This window comes from Mizuhopecten yessoensis, unplaced genomic scaffold (genome assembly GCF_002113885.1).
Source record: "Mizuhopecten yessoensis strain PY_sf001 unplaced genomic scaffold, ASM211388v2 scaffold1779, whole genome shotgun sequence".
In the NCBI taxonomy this organism is placed as follows: domain Eukaryota; kingdom Metazoa; phylum Mollusca; class Bivalvia; order Pectinida; family Pectinidae; genus Mizuhopecten; species Mizuhopecten yessoensis.
This window is the reverse complement of record NW_018404217.1, coordinates 851,121-872,648: the sequence shown is the minus strand read 5'-3', so window position 1 is coordinate 872,648 and position 21,528 is coordinate 851,121. Positions and strand designations below refer to the sequence as shown.

Here is a 21,528-nt window from a genome sequence, read left to right as displayed (position 1 = left end):
TTACAGTATACTTGTAAGTAGAAGTGACGCTTTGATGATAAATGACATTTACTCACCACCTGAAAAGAGAGGTGATTTTTTTTTTGTATCAACTGAATTTTAACGTTAACTTGAAAGTAGAAGTGCTTTTTGAAGAAACAGAGGTGATATCTTTGTATCAACTGACATTTAACGTAAACTTGTAAGTAGAAGTGACGATTTAGTATTTACCGTGTACTTAGAAATAGAACTAACGTTTTGGTGTGTACTTAAACTATCAATCAACTTAATTTTGCGTTTCATTTTGTTTACTTTGAATAATTTAATCACCGGTATATAAATATGCCGTTTGACCAAAATGTTAGTTAAATGTGAATGAATACTTAGATATTTAACATGGCACCCGCCATTCAGGAATTGTATTTATTGACAGGCAGGCGCGTAGCTGGGCTGTTTTGGATGTGCATGCAGAAAGTCACACCAAAGGTGCCAATGCGAGCGCCGAAGGTGCGAAGCCATTCTAGGGGGGTACGAGGGCACACACACACACACACACACACCCCCCCCCCCCCCCCCCCCCCCCCGGATTTTTTTTTAGATCTAGAAGCTCTATCGTGCCATCTGGTGGCTTTTTAGATAGTGTTTTAACTTATTTTACAAAAAAAACATTTTTTGGTTGATTCATTCACTTTATTATTGGAAAGCATTGTAAAAATTCAAATATATTTCAAATGCGAAAGTCTTAAGACAGCTCTCCTTTTTTCTCTCCGACAAAAATGTGTCGATTGTTGGAATTACCCGAAAATATCTCTTTCCTGATGAATTTAAATTAACTAGATATTAAAAATGTCCGAGCCAATATAAACAGATTAATTTCAGATTTTTTGCCCTTGTGTCCCCCAAACCCTTTTTATATCATCAACATTTCTCAGAACATAAGATGACGGCAGCTCCTATATCGATGTTGAGATCTATGTATACACATATATCCAGTAGCCCTACTGAAGATAGGTCTAGGACTACTCTTAAAAACATACTTTATCAGTTCATGACAGGGACAAATGAAAGCATATATATCGTCACAGATTAGCAAAAGCTACATGTACGTGGCTTTTTTCCAACTTTCGAGGCTTTGCCTTTTTCATATTACATTTGCAGGCGAAGTGAATGTAAAACTCAGATGAATCCTATACGCGTATATATCCGACCTAAAACCTATAACAATAATGCTAGTAACAAATCAATCTACAATTGTTATTCTGAAGACCTTTAATTGGTTAAAAAAAATACACAAAAATACATCCATTCCGGAAAAACAACCCGCCTCCGTTGACTTAGTTGTATTTCATTACAATCGCTTGTTAAAATGTTGCCGTGTATGGAATTTGATCATTTTTTTCATCTTTTTGACAGGATATCGATATCCACCTTCACTTTACACAATAGTAAGACGAATATCGGCCTCGCTTGTATTCCCGATATCAGGGGTAACAACAGTCAGACTGATCAGAACTAAGCGTGTTCGGTCGGTCCGGTAGTTTTAGACTCGTCAATGCCTAAGTTAATGTCGCAAGAGGATGTTGTTTCATGTGAACATAAAGCTGCTTGGAAGATGTCATGTAATAACTTGTTCTTCGAATATGATGCGGGTGTTAACAACTTTAAAAATACTAATAATAAAATCGGCACCAGGTACCTTTAGGTTGGAACTTCCGGATACGTATTGATTGGAAATTGTCAGCTGTTGGTGATACAGTTAAATTTAATATATTTTTCAATTGAACCACACATCATTTAATCACTTTGCCGAACTACAAAATAAATAAATAAAATATAATAGTATATTTGAATTTTTGATGTGCATGCAACTGCTTATTTGCTTACGTGGCAGCTACATATGTACGCGCCTGACAGGAAGCTCGTTCCTAATTGGATATGTTCAATACCTATTGTCTATCTGTCACGACAACTCTGAGGTACCCACAGGCGCCTGTGGAGATAACAGGGTTACACTGTATCTAATTTGGTGGGTGCTATACATCTCAAACACGCGAGAGTCTCCCCACATGTTTGAAGTTGTAACGGCAATAAACCATCGTCACATATAAAACGTTTTCATTGCTTATTTTCATGACTGTCCCTGCTGACTGATATCACCAGTGGGCCCAATTTGCACAATAAATGTTCCAGTGGTTGTTATAAAATGAAATTGGAAGACAAGTTCAAAAGGTCATTTATCACCGGTAACGAGGACATGCCCTTTCCGGGGGTGTTAAATGTTGGCTAGATTTAGAAATACGCGCGTTCAACTGCCTATAGCGTGTTTCGTAGATCGCCACAAACAGAACTCTTTCTTTCATCATCGATATTGAATAGCAATTTGAACAACTGAAAAACAAACCGAACCAGCATATCTGCGTACCATGAAAGTCATTGTTAAATTAATCTTTATTAAAACTCGATTTGCGCCCCCTCGAACTTCATGGTATTTTACGTCAAGTGATGCTGACAACAGCGCAATAATACCAAACATAACAAGCGCTCCTACAACTGCACCTACGTTTACCATTAAATCGAAGTACAATTGAAGGTTTTAAGGTTTCGATTATATCAAAGGATTTAACTACATGTACAATTGTTTTGGCGCTATCCTTGCCCTCTGACAGAGCGTTTGTGATTGTGTTGTAAAATGTTTAACATGGTTTTCTGGTTATCTGGGATTGTTGAAGGTAATTATGTTGGTTAAGCTCATTAATGGTCCTTGATAAACAATGGCAGCTTCACAACCAGTACGATATAGTATATCTTGTGCTAAATCGTACACTTCTGACGTCATTGACCGGTAAATGCTTAGTATCTAATCTAAATTGCTGTTTTATACGAGCTAGAAACATCTACTAGATCCAGCTGCTTCCCGTTATTGTCTTTGATAGGGAATATTCAAAATACATATTACCAATAATAAGAGAAGAATTAAGTTAATTATTATCTTATTTGTTTGAAGGATGTCAAAAACAACCGCCTGTGGGTTTAGCAAAAGCCACTGATCTCCGTCCTCTGTTAAAGAGACTTTGAGGAGAACAATATTGATCTGCTTCCTCTGTAAAATTTGCCGTTACTCACACGGTTTTCAAGTACAGGCTTTACGGGGATTTCAATTCACGATTTGAACCATAAACTGACCTAACTTTATCTAAGGTGCTAGGCCCTGTTTACAAGTCATATTTAAATAAGGTGTGAAATGGCCCACAAATTAGTTGTATTTGAAGTTACGGTTTACCTTACTATACAGATAAAGAGGTCTTGTTAATGTGCTAGGGCATAACATAATTCGTGATCCGCTCTTCTAGAGATCAACTGTACCGGGAACATTCAGCTTCACTTTTTTGACAGTATTATTATCATTTCGGAAGTGTTTTTCTGAACGTCCGTTGTCCTATGTCTTGTAGTAAGACAACCTTAATACCATAAACAGTACTTCGTGGACAGCTGATATACAGGTTTTATTTTTATTGACTGAAATTCGCCTTGGATATTCTTTGCATTTCGTTGACAGTTGGTATTCATTTTTAACTTATATTGTACTGAAATTTGCCTTGAATATTCTTTGTATTTTGTTGATAATTGGTATTTATGTTTAACTTTTATTGACTGAAATTCGCCTTGGATATTCTTTGCATTTCGTTAACAGTTGGTATTCATGTTTAACTGATATTGATCTAAAATTCGCTTTGGATATTCATTGTATTTTGTTGATAATTGGTATTCATGTTTAACTTATATTGTACTGAAATTCGCCTTGGACATTCTTTGTACTTCGTTATAATAATATAATAATAAACAACATTTATATAGCGCCCTATATAATTTGTAAAATTACTCTAAAGCGTTGACAATTGGTGTTTATGTTTAACTTATATTGAACTGATTAACTATGACTTAATTTCGTTTGAGATATATTCTGAAAGAGACCCATAGGAAAATGCTATGTTTCCATAAAGCAGTAGAGTGGTGCATAAAGTACTAGCCTATAGCAATGGTTCATACTATTCTTCATAATAATACAAATACATGTACAAGAGGAAGAAAAAAAACACGACAAATAAATTTGTAGATAAAAGAGAAAGTGTAAATATTATATTGCGTTTGATTACTTTTCGTGCGTGAGACATTTTGTTTAATGCTTCAACGTTTATTTTATTCTGTAGACAGGGGTATGATGAAAATAAGTAATGTACCCTTATAGTTTTCTCAGTTTTTTACGCCAAAACCTTTTTTCCCCAACTTACAATGTACTATCGCTCAGTTTATTCGGTATTTAGTATCGTGCTCCCAATATCACTGATCCCATGATAGATTTCATATGCTGATGAATATACTTGCGACATAGGGCAGCGGTGGCCAAGTGGTTAAAAGGCGTCTGGCATTCTGCTACCACTAGCTAGCCCTCTACCACTTGATTCCGGGTTCGAGGCCTACGTGGGACATTAGCCAGGTACTTGTACTCGCCGTAGGTCGGTGGTTTTCTCGCCGGACACTCCGGCTTTCCTCCACAACCAAAACCTGGCATGTCCTTTAAAGACCATAGCTGTTAAAAGGACGTAAAACACAACATACAAACAAAGCGACACATAATTTCGAGTGATGCAGATTGGTTAAGACTATAGGAAAGTTTCATGATTGTGATCTCACATTGGACTATTCTGTTTATGTTCATTAATGCGCCTTGTAGTGTTGTTACTACGTCAGTTCCCACGTTGAGGACGTGCCATTTTATTGAACTTTGACCTAGATCTACATGGATGAAGCAGAATACATTTACCCTCTGGAAGACCTGGTCGTATTCTCCTTGTATTTGTTCATATTCATTTGCTCATTTTGCCCTGTTTTCATAATTTTGAGTTCGAATTACAATTTTGCTTACGCTTCATTATTTCTCTTCCTACCTTTGTCCACTACTTGGTGTATCTGTATTTTCATAATGAAGTGTACGTGTAGCCGGACGCGATCAGCAATCATTTCCCATTAAAGTCTTCCGAAAATACGTTACTAAATGTATAGCATCAGCAATTTCGTTTCAATTTCGTTGCCCCATCTGCACCAGTTTATTTCAGTTATACTTAATTAAGCAATGCATGTTTTAGTAAATGTTGTTATAGGACCATAACAATATTTGCTAAAATATACACTATTTATAGTTACATTTTGAAGAGTAGTTATGCTGTATTTAGTCATTTCGAACAGTTCTTCGAACAGCAAATTCAGTCTTGACAACAATTAAAATTGACGACGTCACAAAAGAGATTGATGACGTTACAATAGCAAATGTCGTTAAAGTTTTACAGCAACATTTTCCTTCGCAATACATTGCAATGGAAGGATGCCTAGCAAATGTAAACATTAGTACAACGTAGCAATAATATGAATTATTAAGGAAGCTTATCGAGTTAGGTAACATTCCGAGTATTTCGTCTCCAAAACGTGACTTAGATAAATAAAATATAGAGAAAAATATGGAAACAGCCTCGAGTTAACAGTACAGTCAATACTTTTAATAAGACGCGTAATACCATAACTACGGTGCCAGGCCCTGGACATGTTCCCAGGTAGAACTACATATAGTGATTACTCGTACATTACCACACGATGTTGCCAAGGGACATACATCGACAGCCTTGTTACATTAATTAAAATTGCATACGTGTTCCGATAATGATATAAAGTTAATAACGGAGCATTGCCCTCGCATGAGCACCTGCACCCCACTATAAATACAAGCAATTACTGATAATCGTTTGTTTGAAACTGTAGCGTTGTTGTGTGGTAGAAAATTCATCTAAATAATTATTTATGATGCTGTTACAAATCAATTGTCTTATGTTTCTTCAACTAATTAAAACTTACAGCAATTACCTGTATTAATTGAACAAACAAAACAAAACAAAGAAACAACTCGCAGACGTCAAAATTTTAGCACCATCATCAACTTTTGAGGCACAGTGGTCTAGTGGTAGGACTATGGGCTCGTGACTGAAGGGTTGCGGGTTCGAGTCACGTCACGGCACTGCGTTGTATCCTTGGACAAGATACTTAACTCCGCTTGTTCCAGTCTACTCGGCTGTAAATGAGTACGTGGTTGAACAGTGCTAGAATTGCAGAATGCTAGCTGTTAGCGCCGAAATGGCAGCACCGGCTGTATGTAGCGCTTATATTGAATCATAAATTGGCCCCCTCCTTCCTGTATCCTCTTTTCTCTCTCCTTTATCCCTTTCATTGCACAAATTACATTTTTTTTCTTTTCTAGGTACAAATTCTTTACAGGGCCATTGTTCAATGATTAGGCCATTTCAGATAGATATGTCTTAGAAATATGTTTTAGATGTACCACATTAACTGTGTCTCGTGGATATGGCTGTAGGTTAATACTTACGACTAAATGCTGATCTTATACTTCAAAAGAAGATTGCATTTTATTCAATACATTATTGTTGAATTACATGATCTCTGTCTGTTTCTATTGCTGGAACACTCAATTCCGTATTTGCGTATTGCAGAGTAATCTTCTCTTGAGAGCAGGTATTGATTGTTACGTCATTTGTTTGTGAGAGTAACGTCATCATTTCTTTAGAAAACGACGTAATTTATCAATACCTGCATTCAAGAGAAGATAACTCTGCAATACGCAGAGACGGAATAGTACTATCAGACCCAAACATTGTCTTCCGGACCAACTATTGAAATATTATGTTTTAAATTAATGATCCAAGGGTATTTATTGGTCGTATTATTTTTAAATTAACGTTATAAAATGTTTGGGGTTTTTTAACTTCCAAAAATGAATTTCCGGTTAACATCGTAGCCTTGTGGTCAAAGTGTCCATTTAGGTTTTTTAAGTAATTGACTGAAATGTCCATATTATTGACTATACTACCTTTTACCTCGGATACAATGACGGTGCGAAACGGTTTACTTTTGTCATTATTGGTTTTAAGTTTTCATCCTAAAAAATATTATATTACATTTTTTTCTTTCTTGAGTTTTTGGATTTATGCATATGCTTTTTTTTTTTCCGGTAAATAGTTTATTTTATATTAATAGTTGTTTAAGTTAAAAAGTGTGTGGATATACTTAGTTTCAACACAGGGGCAAGCAACTACTAATAATATTGATCTTGTTAGACTTTCAGTCGAATGGAACGTTATATGGTAATATTATTTGTAGTTGCGTGCCCCTATGGTCTAAATGATTTCTATATAAAATGTCTAGTACAGTTCAATTATAATTAGTATAAATGAGCTGAGATAACAATGTTGTAAGTCCAAAATAGGCTTCTGTATTACAACCACTTGTGTGTAATCACTACACCATGTTTTTCTTAACAGCCATCAGTTTTGATAATATTTCCGCACAACAAAACATCAATATTCTCTTTCTTAAAAAATGCATCAGAAAAAAACTCTGATTAGAATAGTCGTGATGATGGAGTGGTAATAATACCACAGGATCACAAGTATTTCTCCCCGGTGAACCCATTAACTCTCCAGTAACATGCAGATGTTACGCAACTATTCCCAGATAGCAAATTATGTACTGGTCATTAAAAATAGAGAAATCAAATATTGGGAAAATCATGCTTTCACTCAAAGATCAAATGCCGATGACAAATGTGATAACCATGATCTAAGAAAACCAACACAAAGATGTCAAAAACTTGCGGAACTATTTATTTATTTTTGTCATTTTTAACACCAATACGGTAGTTGCACGACAACACATCGATTATTAAATTTGTATATGCAATCCTTATTATATACTTATTATATACTTATTTACACATTATATATAATAAAAGTATTTTATACTTATTATTAGATGGGCGGATTGGTCGAGTGGTTAACCATTCGGCCTTCCAAGCAGGCGGCCGGTGTTCGATTCCCGAAGTCGTCGTACGCATGGAATATTAGAGAAAGTGTTTTTCTCCTGCCCACACAACTCCAACAACCCAGGTGGAGTATAAAATGGTCTAGGGTGGGTGTTGTGGTATCTATGCTGTAGCATTCAAGTGAGGTGGCACTAAAAATGATACCGTTGGAAGCACGGTCCCACTACAAACAGAACACAATACATCTCGAGCACACACACAGGCATACACACATAGGGAGATATTAGCCAGGTGGCATAGGACTAGTAGCTAGCGCCTGATAAGGCAGCTCCTGCGAATTCCTCAATATTGTATTGATTAATATATTTATGCTAATTATATTGACTGTATAAAATTGTATATCTATGTGCTGTAAAGCGCTTTAGAGTGGCTTATGTAAGCTAGATAGGGCGCTATATCAAATGTTGTGTATTTATTTATTTTATTTTATTTATTTATTTACACAATATATATGATATACTTATTATAAAGTTATCTAAACCGATATATATATATATATTACATACTTAATATATATCATATGTTTATCTACACAATAAATATTTAATACTTATTTACATTTTATAGGTTATCTACTTATCATTCAAACTGAGCACTATTGTTTACTGATCGGTTGTCACCGGCTTGTGATGCCTCATGGCGGTTTTAATTGGCCGCACCTTTACAAAAAGCTATTGCATTTCGAATATAAAAGAAAAAAAAAAAATTAGGAAAGAATAATCATTTCAAAAAATAATCAAAAGAAGAAAACAAAACAAATAATTTAATAAATTCGGCGGCCCAATTTTTAGGTTGAGCCATTTACGCCAAAACCCATGTCTTTGTGTTATGATTTTGTAAACAGAGCTTTGCTGCATGTTTGGTAGTTAAAGAGTTTTAAACATCTCACAGCTGCTTTCGAGCAACCTGGGAAAACATGAAGGACAAGAATGTATATTTACGACCGTAAATTAAGTTATGTTGAGCTGATTCGAACTCTTGTGTGCTGCATGGGTCATTCATAATTTATTTATTCAATCGAGCACCACTTTTTTTTTATTTTCCAAACCATCCGGAGATTTTACGCCAATGTTACCTAAACGTCAAACTCTGCGGTCACAACGCCTGTTTGTCTTCCATGCTGTTTTTCTTAGTCTAGACAATTGATATTAGTGAATGTTCACGACATGTGGTCCACCGACAGAGCAAAATCTGGTCATAATTGATGTTAAATCTAGACGTTAATCCATCCCATGGCTGGATATCCTGGACGACATTTTGACCCCAGCAGTAAAGGCAATGTCCAACGATTGCCCTACCCTAGACCTGCCAAGCTGCTCAAGGAGTATGTTGATCCATCCAATACCAGCAAATAGCAAGCTACACCGTAAGAGAAGCGTACTCTGTAACCGCGGATACTTATGGTGGAATAATGATCTCCGTTACTTATACCGTCTGTATTAAAAAGCCCATCAATATAAGAAAATAGAAAATGCAGCATCTCCCTAAGAATAACTCAAAACCACTTTATATAGGCAAGGACACTGCCCTGAACAGTCACCTGAGGAATCAATTATAATTTAAGTCCCGTTGTAAAACCACGCGTGCTCATTCACTATAATTTGAATGAATGAGTTTCCAAACTATTTATACACTGCTCACAACCGGCCGTTACCAATCACGTTTTACCTACCAGGAATAGCTGAGTAAATTAATAATGGCCTTTGGGCGGGGCAGCAGTCACCGAGTGTATCTAACGAACCTGTCACACACTACCGATGAATCCATACCGATGAACGTACCTCGCCGGGACTAAAACCTAAGTCAGATGTTCGCCGATTTCCGAAAAGGTTCCCGGGCGAGGAGTTATTTTGGCCAAAATCGGCCGGCAAGCCGGTACCCGTAGAGGTCGCCGGGAGATTAGATTATCGGATTATCGGCCACTATCGGCCGAACTTTAGACGCCGCACGGGTGGCCGGGAGCTTTTATAAAAGTTGCCAGTGCCCCTAACACGCACCCCCCCCCCCCCCCCCCCCCCCCCCCCCCCCCCCCCGATTTTTTTTCTGTCTCAAACTCAATCGGAACCTACCCGGCAGTCTCCCGTAAGTCTTCCGCAAGGATTTTGTAAGATTATCTTACGGCTCCCCATGGCATCGTTTGGTCGTTTTGGTGTTGACTTGTGTGCTTCCCTATATATCGTACGGGCTACGTACGTATCCCATACGTATCCCACCCGTCACACGGCGGCCGCACCAGATGTTCGTTCGATTTAATCCGGCAAATTATTTGCGGGGCCGTGCGGTGTCCGTATCTAATGTGACCATTCTCACGGCATATCCAAGACATCGGTAAAAAGTCCCCGGCGCCCGGGACGCCGGAAAGTTGGCATACTCTAACTGGGCCCTTATGTCCGGGCAGCCTGCTAGTAACAGAAAAGTGCGACATGGCTGAGTGTCATACTGCCTTTTTCAAGTTAGATGACACTATAAATACGCACTTGAATGGACCAATAGCATATAACAATATATCTGAAACCATCTTAACTAATCAAGACTCAATTCATACTGTTTCTACTGTGTGGAATTCCTCTAAGTAGTAACTACGGTATCACATAAGTCCTTTGAGCGTAATAACGACCATGGTGTGTGGTATCACAAAAGTCCCATACGTGTAAAAAAGGTAATGGTATGTGGTGTCACGTTAGTCCTGAAAGTGTAAGCACGGCCACGGTCTGTGATATCACGTTAGTCCTTCAAGTGTAAGTACGGCCATGGTCTGTGGTATCACGGTAGTCCTGTAAATGTAAGTACGACCACGGTCTGTAATATAACGTTAGTCCTGTGAGTGTAAGTACGGTGATGTCTGTGGTATCACATTAGTCTTGTAAGTGTTAGTACGACCACGGTCTGTGATATAACGTTAGTCCTGTTAGTGTAAGTAGGGTCATTTATGTGGTATCACGTCAATCCTGTAAGTGTAAATACGGTCATTTCTATGGTATCACGTCAGTCATTTAAGTGTAGTTAAGGCGATGGTCTGTTGTATCACGTCAATCCTGTAAGTGTAAATACGGTCATTTCTGTGGTATCACGTTAGTCCTGTAAGTGTAATTAAGGCAATGGTCTGTGGTATCACGCGTACGTTAGTCCTGTAAGTGTAAGTACGGCCATGGGTCTGTGGTTACGGTCATGTCTGTAGTATCACGTTAGTCCTGTCAGTATAAGTACGGTCATGTCTAGATCTGTGGTATCACGTTAGTCCTGTAAGTGTAAGTACATGTAAGGCCATGGTCTGTGGTATAACGCTAGTCCTGTAGGTGTAAGTACGGCCATGGTCTTTTGTTTCACTCTAGTCCTGAAGGTGTAAGTACGGTCATTTTGATGGTATCACGTTAGTCCTGTAAGTGTAATTAATGCCATGGTCTTTTGTATCACTTTAGTCCTGTAGGTGTAAGTACGGTCATTTTGGTGGTATCACGTTAGTCCTGTAAGTGTAATTAAGGCCATGGTCTGTGGTATCACGTTAGTTCTGTAAGTGTAAGTAAGACCATGGTCTGTTGTATCACGTTCGTCCTGTAAGTGTACTGTTAAGTGTACGAAAGGCCATGGTCTGTTGTATCACGTTCGTCCTGTAAGTGTACTGTAAGTGTAAGTAAGGCCATGGTCTGTAGTATAACGCTAGTCCTGTAGGTGTAAGTACGGCCATGGTCTTTTGTTTTACTTTAGTCCTGTAGGTGTAAATACGGTCATGTCGGTGGTATCACGTTAGTCCTGTAAGTGTAAGAAAGGCCACGGTCTGTTGTATCACATTAGTCCTGTAGGTGTAAGTACGTTCATTTCGGTGGTATCACGTTAGTCCTGTGAGTGTAAGTAAGGCCATGGTCTGTTGTATCACGTCATTAGTCCTGTGAGTGTAAGTAAGGCCATGGTCTGTTGAATCACGTTAGTCCTGTAAATGTAAGTACGACCACGGTCTGTAATATAACGTTAGTCCTGTGAGTGTAAGTACGGTCATGTCTGTGGTATGACGTTAGACCTGTAGGTGTAAGTACGGTCATGTCTGTGGTATCACATCAGTCTTGTAAGTGTTAGTACGACCACGGTCTGTGATATAACGTTAGTCCTGTTAGTGAAAGTAGGGTCATTTATGTGGTATCACGTCAATCCTGTAAGTGTAAATACGGTCATTTCTATGGTATCACGTCAGTCATTTAAGTGTAATTCAGGCGATGGTCTGTTGTATCACGTCAATCCTGTAAGTGTAAATACGGTCATTTCTGTGGTATCACTTTAGTCCTGTAAGTGTAATTAAGGCAATGGTCTGTGGTATCACGCGTACGTTAGTCCTGTAAGTGTAAGTACGGCCATGGGTCTGTGGTTACGGTCATGTCTGTAGTATCACGTTAGTCCTGTCAGTATAAGTATGGTCATGTCTGTGGTATCACGTTAGTCCTGTAAGTGTAAGTAAGGCCATGGTCTGTGGTATAACGCTAGTCCTGTAGGTGTAAGTACGGCCATGGTCTTTTGTTTTACTTTAGTCCTGTAGGATCACGTTAGTCCTGTAAGTGTAATTAAGGCCATGGTCTGTGGTATCACGTTAGTTCTGTAAGTGTAAGTACGGTCATGGTCTGTGGTATCACGTTAGTTCTGTAAGTGTAAGTACGGTCATGGTCTGTGGTATCACGTTAGTTCTGTAAGTGTAAGTACGGTCATGGTCTGTGGTATCACGTTAGTTCTGTAAGAGTAAGGAAGACCATGGTCTGTTGTATCACGTTCGTCCTGTAAGTGTACTGTAAGTGTACGAAAGGCCATGGTCTGTTGTATCACGTTCGTCCTCTAAGTGTACTGTAAGTGTAAGTAAGGCCATGGTCTGTAGTATAACGCTAGTCCTGTAGGTGTAAGTACGGCCATGGTCTTTTGTTTTACTTTAGTCCTGTAGGTGTAAATACGGTCATGTCGGTGGTATCACGTTAGTCCTGTAAGTGTAAGAAAGGCCACGGTCTGTTGTATCACATTAGTCCTGTAGGTGTAAGTACGGTCATTTCGGTGGTATCACGTTAGTCCTGTGAGTGTAAGTAAGGCCATGGTCTGTTGTATCACGTTAGTCCTGTAGGTGTAAGTACGGTCATTTCGGTGTGATCACGTTAGGCCTGTGAGTGTTAGTAAGGCCATGGTCTGTTGTATCACGTAATTAGTCCTGTGAGTGTAAGTAAGGCCATGGTCTGTTGAATCACGTTAAACCTGTGAGTGTAAGTAAGGCCATGATCTGTGGTATCACGTTAGTCCTGTAGGTGTAAGTAAGGCTATGGTCTGTTGTGTCACGTTATTCATGTAAGTGTAATTACGGTCATGGTATGTGTTATCACGTTTGTTCTGTAAGTGTAAGTACGGTCATGGTCTGTGATATCACGTTAGTCCTGTAAGTGTACTGTAAGTGTAGGAAAGGCGATGGTCTGTTGTGTCACATTATTCATGTAAGTGTAAGTACGGCCATGGTCTGTAATATAACGTTAGTCCTATAAGTGTAAATAAGGCTACGGTCTGTAGTATCACGTTAGTCCTGCAAGTGTAATTAAGGCCCTGATCTGTGGTATCACGTTAGTCCTGTAAGTGTTAGTAAGGCTATGGTCTGTTGTTTCATGTTAGTTCTGTAAGTGTACTGTAAGTGTACGAAAGGCAATGGTCTGTTGTGTCACGTTAGTCATGTAAGTGTAAGTACGGTCATGGTCTGTGGTATAACGTTTGTTCTGTAAGTGTAAGTACGGTCATTGTCTGTAATATCACATTAGTTCTGTAAGTGTAAGTACGGTCATGGTCTGTTGTATCACGTTAGTCCTGTAAGTGTACAGTAAGTGTACGTAAGGCCATGGTCTGTTGCAATGTATCACGTTAGTCATGTACGTGAAAGTACGGCCACTGTCTGTGGTATCACGTTAGTTCTGTAAGTGTAAGTACGGTCATGGTCTGTGGTATCACGTTAGTTCTGTAGGTTTAAATAAGGCCATGGTCTATGGTATCACGTTAGTTCTGTAAGTGTAAGTACGGTCATGGTCTGTGGTATCACGTTAGTTCTGTTAGTGTTTGTACGGTCATGGTCTGTTGTATCACGTTAGTCCTGTAAGTGTATTGTACATTGTAAGTGTACGTAAGGTCATGGTCTGTGGTATCACGTTAGTTCTGTAGGTTTAAGTAAGGCCATGGTCTGTGGTATCACGTTAGTTCTGTAAGTGTATTGTAAGTGTACGTAAGGCCATGGTCTTTTGTATCACTTTAGTCCTGTAGGTGTAGGTACGGTCATTTCGGTGGTATCACGTTAGTCCTGTAAGTGTCATTAAGGCCATGGTCTGTTGTGTCACGTTATTCATGTAAGTATAATTACGGTCATGGTATGTGTTATCACGTTAGTCCTGTAAGTGTACTGTAAGTGTACGAAAGACGATTGTCTGTTGAGTCACGTTTTTCATGTAAGTGTAAGTACGGTCATGGTCTGTGATATCACGTTAGTCCTGTAAGTGTAAGTACGGTCATTGTCTGTAATATACCGTTAATCCTATAAGTATAAGTAAGGCTACGGTCTGTGGTATCACGTTAGTCCTGTAAGTGTAATATAAGGCCATGGTCTATTGTATCACGTTCGTTCTGTAAGTGTACTGTAAGTGTACGAAAGGCAATGGTCTGTTGTGTCACGTTAGTCATGTAAGTGTAAGGACGGTTATAGTCTTTGGTATCACGTTAGTTCTGTAAGTGTAAGGCAGGCCATGGTCTGTAGTATCACGTTAGTCCTGTAAGTGTAATATAAGGCCATGGTCTGTTGTGTCACGTTAGTCATGTAAGTGTAAGTACGGTTATAGTCTTTGGTATCACGTTAGTCCTGTGAGTGTAAGTAAGGCTATGGTCTGTAGTATCACGTTGGTCCTGTAAGTGTAATATAAGGCCATGGTCTGTTGTGTCACGTTAGTCATGTAAGTGTTATAACGGTTATGGTATGTGTTATCACGTTAGTTCTGTAAGTGTAATAACGGTCATGGTCTGTTGTATCACGTTAGTTCTGTAAGTGTACTGTAAGTGTACGAAAGGCAATGGTCTGTTGTGTCACGTTAGTCATGTAAGTGTTATAACGGTTATGGTATGTGTTATCACGTTAGTTCTGTAAGTGTAATAACGGTCATGGTCTGTTGTATCACGTTAGTCCTGTAAGTGTACTGTAAGTGTACGAAAGACGATTGTCTGTTGAGTCACGTTTTTCATGTAAGTGGAAGTACGGTCATGGTCTGTGATATCACGTTAGTCCTGTAAGTTTAAGTACGGTCATTGTCTGTAATATACCGTTAATCCTATAAGTATAAGTAAGGCTACGGTCTGTGGTATCACGTTAGTCCTGTAAGTGTACTGTAAGTGTACGAAAGACGATTGTCTGTTGAGTCACGTTTTTCATGCAAGCGTAACTACCGTCATGGTCTGTGATATCACGTTAGTCCTGTAAGTGTAATATAGGGCCATGGTCTATTGTATCACGTTCGTTCTGTAAGTGTACTGTAAGTGTACGATAGGCAATGGTCTGTTGTGTCACGTTAGTAATGTAAGTGTTATAACGGTTATGGTATGTGTTATCACGTTAGTTCTGTAAGTGTAAGTCGTTCTGTAAGTGTACTGTAAGTGTACGAAAGGCAATGGTCTGTTGTGTCACGTTAGTCATGTAAGTGTTATAACGGTTATGGTATGTGTTATCACGTTAGTTCTGTAAGTGTAATAACGGTCATGGTCTGTGGTATCACGTTAGTCCTGTAAGTGTACTGTAAGTGTACGAAAGACGATTGTCTGTTGAGTCACGTTTTTCATGTAAGTGGAAGTACGGTCATGGTCTGTGATATCACGTTAGTCCTGTAAGTGTAATATAAGGTCATGGTCTGTGGTATCACGTTAGTTCTGTTAGTGTTTGTACGGTCATGGTCTGTTGTATCACGTTAGTCATGTAAGTGTACTGTAAGTGTACGTAAGGCCATGGTCTGTTGTGTCACGTTATTCATGTAAGTGTCCTATATGTGTAATAACGGTCATGGTCTGTGATATCACGTTAGTCTTGTGAGTGTAAGTAAGGCCATGGTCTGTTGTATCACGTTAGTCCTGTAGGTGTAAGTACGGTCATTTCGGTGGTAGCACGTTAGTGCTGTAAGTGTAATTAAGGCCCTGGTCTGTGGTATCACGTTAGTCCTGTAAGTGTTAGTAAGGCTTTGGTCTGTTGTTTCACGTTAGTTCTGTAAGTGTACTGTAAGTGTACTGTACATGTATGTGTTATCACGTTAGTTCTGTAAGTGTAAGTACGGTCATGGTCTGTGGTATCACGTTAGTCCTGTAAGTGTAAGTACAGCCACTGTCTGTGGTATCACATTAGTCCTGTAAGTGTAAGTACGGTCATGATCTGTGGTATCACGTTAGTCCTGGAAGTGTAAGAACGGCCACTGTCTGTGGTATCACGTTAGTCCTGTTAGTCAATCTGATTAAAATCATCTGTTACCTGGCTCCGCCAGGCGTAGTAACATATGATTTTAATCAGATTGTCATGTAAGTGTTTATCACGTTAGTCCTGTTCATGTAAATCGCACGGGCAATGTCACGAGCACATGTGGTCAAGTGAATATTCTTTTTAGTATGATACTACCCTTCCTAAGAATATATAACTCTACAGTGTACATGTTAGAGCCTGCATACCGACTATTGACATGGTAATCATAACGATTATCGTCAGCATTGTAACCCTAAGAAGATTACAAAAATGTCGTTTCAATATTTTATATTTCATAATGTCATACACTACAATTCCTCAAAGCAAAATATGAATAGTGTAATTTAAGTAAACTGAAGACAGGGACTGTCGGCAGGTGTCTGGATGGTGGCGTACTGGTGAATGGGTATAACGGAACAATGGTAGGTAGGGTCATTGTGCCAGTCTCGGCGACTTCCTAGTTGTTCGTTAGAGCTGTTACGCCACAGCTGTCCACACGCGAACAGAATACGTTATAGTACATGTGACTATCCCCTGAGGAACATCTCAATCTTAAGTACATGTATATCTGTTAACATAAGCGTATACCGAATGAAGAGTCACCCCGTCCATCCCCCGTTGTATGATCTTCAAATTTCACGTTTTACTGCCCACATTTTATACGTTATGTTAAATGGCCCCGTTTCTCTGAATGTGTGGTCCCGCCTCCCTCATTTGGATAAATCAGTATGGAATGTCATCGCTTAGAGATTGCATCTTTCTTATTGATAGATCATGATCATCTTTGATCATTTCTGTAAAGAAATGTAGATTTTAATTAAAACGAAATAAACTATACTCCTAAGGATAAAGAATAAAGGCAGGCTCTAATGCAGGCTATTATGCTACTAGTATTTACATAATCAAATATTCGTGTAACCATATCTAATAGAATCGCCTTCCTTGATGGGGCTAAATCTTTGTGTTAAATGATAGCAATTGTTTACCTGAGAACACACGAACCTATCCAAGGTAATCAACAATATGTAATTTATGCTCAACTAGATTGATGTTCAACTACTTAACATTGAGAAAAATGCCTGTTCCTCTGTAGTTTTTAATTGCTGGTCGTATTCTGTCCGCTTTAAAGTTCGCTAATTACTTAGCAAACCTAACCAACCATACCCTTGACATTTTTTTGTTTTCGCCCGGACAATGCCATGGCTGATGGAGTGATGTTACACCAGTCGTATCATCGGCTTAATGAAAAGAAAGCCACCGTATGCACTTAGAACTGTTGCAGACCTAATTGAAGAAGGCTGTTCAGGCAAGCATTGTGCCAGCACGGCAGGAAGAGAAGACCTTCTCGTGAAGGGAAACCATGCAAAAGAAACACAACTCTATTTGTCCAGCCCTTTTGGGGTGTGTGACGGAAGAGCGCCCGTTCATCATTCGAGAGGAAGGCGAGCAGTTTAATTTCCACCACTCATGATTATACATTACCTTCTTCATTGACGGAAGACTGTCATATGCAATACCTGTAAGATTTAAAAGTACTTGCAAGATCTAATTGGTTCCAAGATTTCGAAATCAAAACGGCTTAATACAGACTTAATCGATCAAATTTAGCTATCAATTAAGGCACTTGGTAGGATAACAATAATAAATATCTCCACCAGACGTTCATATTGGCCCCTGTTGGGCTTCACGCTTTATTAAAACCACTGAACCTGCTATAAAGATTGGAGAGAAAATGATGATCTTCATAATCTTTTAATGCGCTTGATACACTGCATCTCTCATGGAATCAGCCGTCAAACACAAACAGACTGACCAACAGCCGGACAGAACGCCTATAGATGAGGGAAAAAAATGTAATTTGGACAATGCTGATCAACAAATAAAATTTTCTATTCGGAACATCCTACAGTTACCGAGCGAAGCTCAGGGTGAAGATGAACATCCTGGTAAGTTATTTTGCTTGTGTACGTTAACAGTTCAACGCCTTATACGTATCTCTATCTCTGTTAGTTAAGCTAACACGTTTATTTAGGGTTCATTGTTCATTTGTGGATGATTTTACATTTACCTCAGTAATTTTTAGTAAATTTGAAGGTTGAACACCTTGCAAGTTGTATTTAAGATATTCTCCACGGACAATTAGTTTACAGAAAACGTATATGGATTGCTATTGTTAATTAATCCATACGCTGATAAGTTAAGCTGGTTAAAATTTGTTTCTCTGTAGAAATATTGCTGTCGAGTATACTTCTGGCTAATTGCAAAGTAAATTACGTCTTGGTGAACAAGCGGTTACATGCCTTGATAGTTAACCGTACAGACAGGGCATGTCGGTGACGTGACTTAACAGGTTGTGACGATATGAAATGTTAGAAGCTAGACTTAGAAATGTCATTATATGAGATCTAAGGTGGTAAAGTTATACTTCGTTGTTTTTGTTAAATATTGTTCACTTAACATTAAGGCAGATATTTTGCGTAATTCCAGATGTGAATTTTGATGTCAAGGCGATATTCCTTTGCTATCTACGTAATTTATGGTATTTCAATCTGTTATGAATATTTCAATTTGATTCGAAGTGTTTATTTTAAGTGATATTGCTATATCGCGTTTATTCAAGGATATATTGCTATATCGCATATTACCTTATCACGTTTCTTCAGGGTGATATCACGTTGTCACGTTTCTTTAAGGGTGATATTACGTTGTCACGTTTCTTTAGGGTGATATTAAGTTGTCACGTTTCTTTAGAGTGATATTACGTTGTCACGTTTCTTAAGGGTGATACTACGTTGTCGCGTTTCTTTAGGGTGATACTACGTTGTCACGTTTCTTTAGAGTGATATTACGTTGTCACGTTTCTTTAGGGTGATATTACGTTGTCACGTTTCTTTAGGGTGATATGAAGTTGTCACGTTTCTTTAGAGTGATATTACGTTGTCACGTTTCTTTAGGGTGATATTACGTTGTCGCGTTTCTTTAGGGTGATATTACGTTATCACATTTCTTTAAGGTGATATTGCTGTTTAACGGTTATTTAAGGTGATTTTGCTATATCACGTTTTATCTAAGGTGACATTACTACATGTATATCACGTTTTATTTAAGGTGCATTACTATATATCACGTTTTATTTAAGGTGACATTACTATATATCACGTTTTTTTAAGGTGATATTGCTTTATCACGTTTTTTAAGGTGATATTAATGTATCACTTTCATTTAAGATGATGTTACTATATCGGTTTTTTTAAGGTGATGTTACTATATCACGTTTATTTAAGGTGAGGTTGCTGTATCACTTTTATTTAAGGTGATATTACTATATCACGTTTTATTTGAGGTGACATTATTATATATCACGTTTTATTTAAGGTGATATTGCTTTATCACGTTTTATTTAAAATTAATTTAATATATCGCGTTTATTTAATATAAATTTACTACATCGCATATTTTTAAGGTGATGTTGCTAAATGTATATCACGTTTATTTAAGGTGATGTTGCTATATCGGGTTTATTTAAGGTGATATTACTATATCATGTTTTTTAAGTTGATATTACTATATCACGTTTATTTAAGGTGATATTACTATATCATGTTTTTTAAGTTGATATTACTATATCACGTTTATTTAAGTTGATATTTCTATATCACGGTTTTTTAAGGTTATATTACTGTATCACTTTAATTTAAGATGATGTTGTTATATCGTGTTTATTTAAGATGATGTCGCTATATCGGGTTTATTTAAGGTGATGTTGCTATATCGCGTTTATTTAAGCTGATGTTGCTATATCGTGTTTATTTAAGGTGATGTTGCTAGGTGATGTTAATATGTCACGTTTATGTAAGGTGATGTTGCTATATCGTGTTTATTTAAGATGATGTTGCTATATCGCGTTTATTTAACGTGATGTTGCTATATCGTGTTTATTCAATGTAATATTGCTATATCACGTTTTTGTAAGGTGATATTACGGTATCACTTTTATTCAAGATGATGTTGCTATATCGTGTTTATTTAAGATGATGTTACTATATCATGCTTTTTAAGTTGATATTACTGTATAACTTTAATTTAAGGTGATGTTGCTATATCACGTTTATTTAAGGTGATATTACTGTATAAATTTAATTTAAGGTGATGTTTCTATATCGTGTTTATTTTAAGTAATATTGCTATATCGCGTTTATTTAAGGTGATGTTGCTATATCACAGTAATTTAAAGTAATGTTGCTATATCACTTTTATTTAAGGTGATGTTGCTATATCACGTTTATTTAAGGTGATGTTGCTATATCACTATTATTGAAGGTGATATTACTGTATAACTTTAATTTAAGGTGATGTTGCTATATCGTGTTTATTTTAAGTAATGTTGCTATATCGCGTTTATTTAAGGTGATGTTGCTATATCACGTTTATTTAAAGTAATGTTGCTATATCACTTTTATTTAAGGTGATGTTGCTATATCGCATTTATTTAAAGTGATGTTACTATATCACGTTTATTTAAGTTGATGTTACTATATCACGGTTTTTTAATGTGATATTAATGTATTACTTTTATTTAAGATAATGTTGCTATATCAGGTTTGTTTAAGGTGATGTTGCTATATCGTAGTTATTTAAAGTGATGTTGCTATATCGCTTTTATTTAAGGTGATGTTGCTAGGTGATGTTAATATATCACGTTTATGTAAGGTGATGTTGCTATATCCTGTTTATTTATGATGATGATGCTATATCGCTTTTATTTAACGTGATGTTGCTAAATTGCGTTTATTTAAGGTGATATTGCTATATCACTTTTATTTTAAGATGATATTGCTATATCGTGTTTATTTAATGTGATATTGCTTTATCAATTTTATTTAAGGTGATATTGCTATATCGTGTTTATTTAAGGTGATGTTGCTATATCACGTTTATTCAAGGTGATATTGCTATATCGCGTTTATTTAAAGTGATGTTACTATATCACGTTTATTTAAGTTGATATTACTATATCACGGTTTTTTAAGGTGATATTACTGTGTCACTTTTATTTAAGATAATGTTGCTATATCAGGTTTATTTAAGGTGATGTTGCTATATCGTGGTTATTTACTATATCATT

The 21,528-nt window shown here is 37.5% G+C and overlaps 1 protein-coding gene across 1 annotated transcript in view; it reads left to right on the top strand.

The window, feature by feature from the left end:
• Window positions 1–18,183: 18,183 nt before the first annotated feature.
• Window positions 18,184–21,528, top strand: part of LOC110441162 (paired mesoderm homeobox protein 1-like) — a 43,060-nt gene continuing 39,715 nt past the window's right edge. Inside the window, exon 1 of the mRNA XM_021484263.1 lies at window positions 18,184–18,349. Within this exon, the coding sequence (XP_021339938.1) occupies window positions 18,184–18,349 (166 nt within the window). The remainder of the gene's footprint in view (window positions 18,350–21,528) is intronic.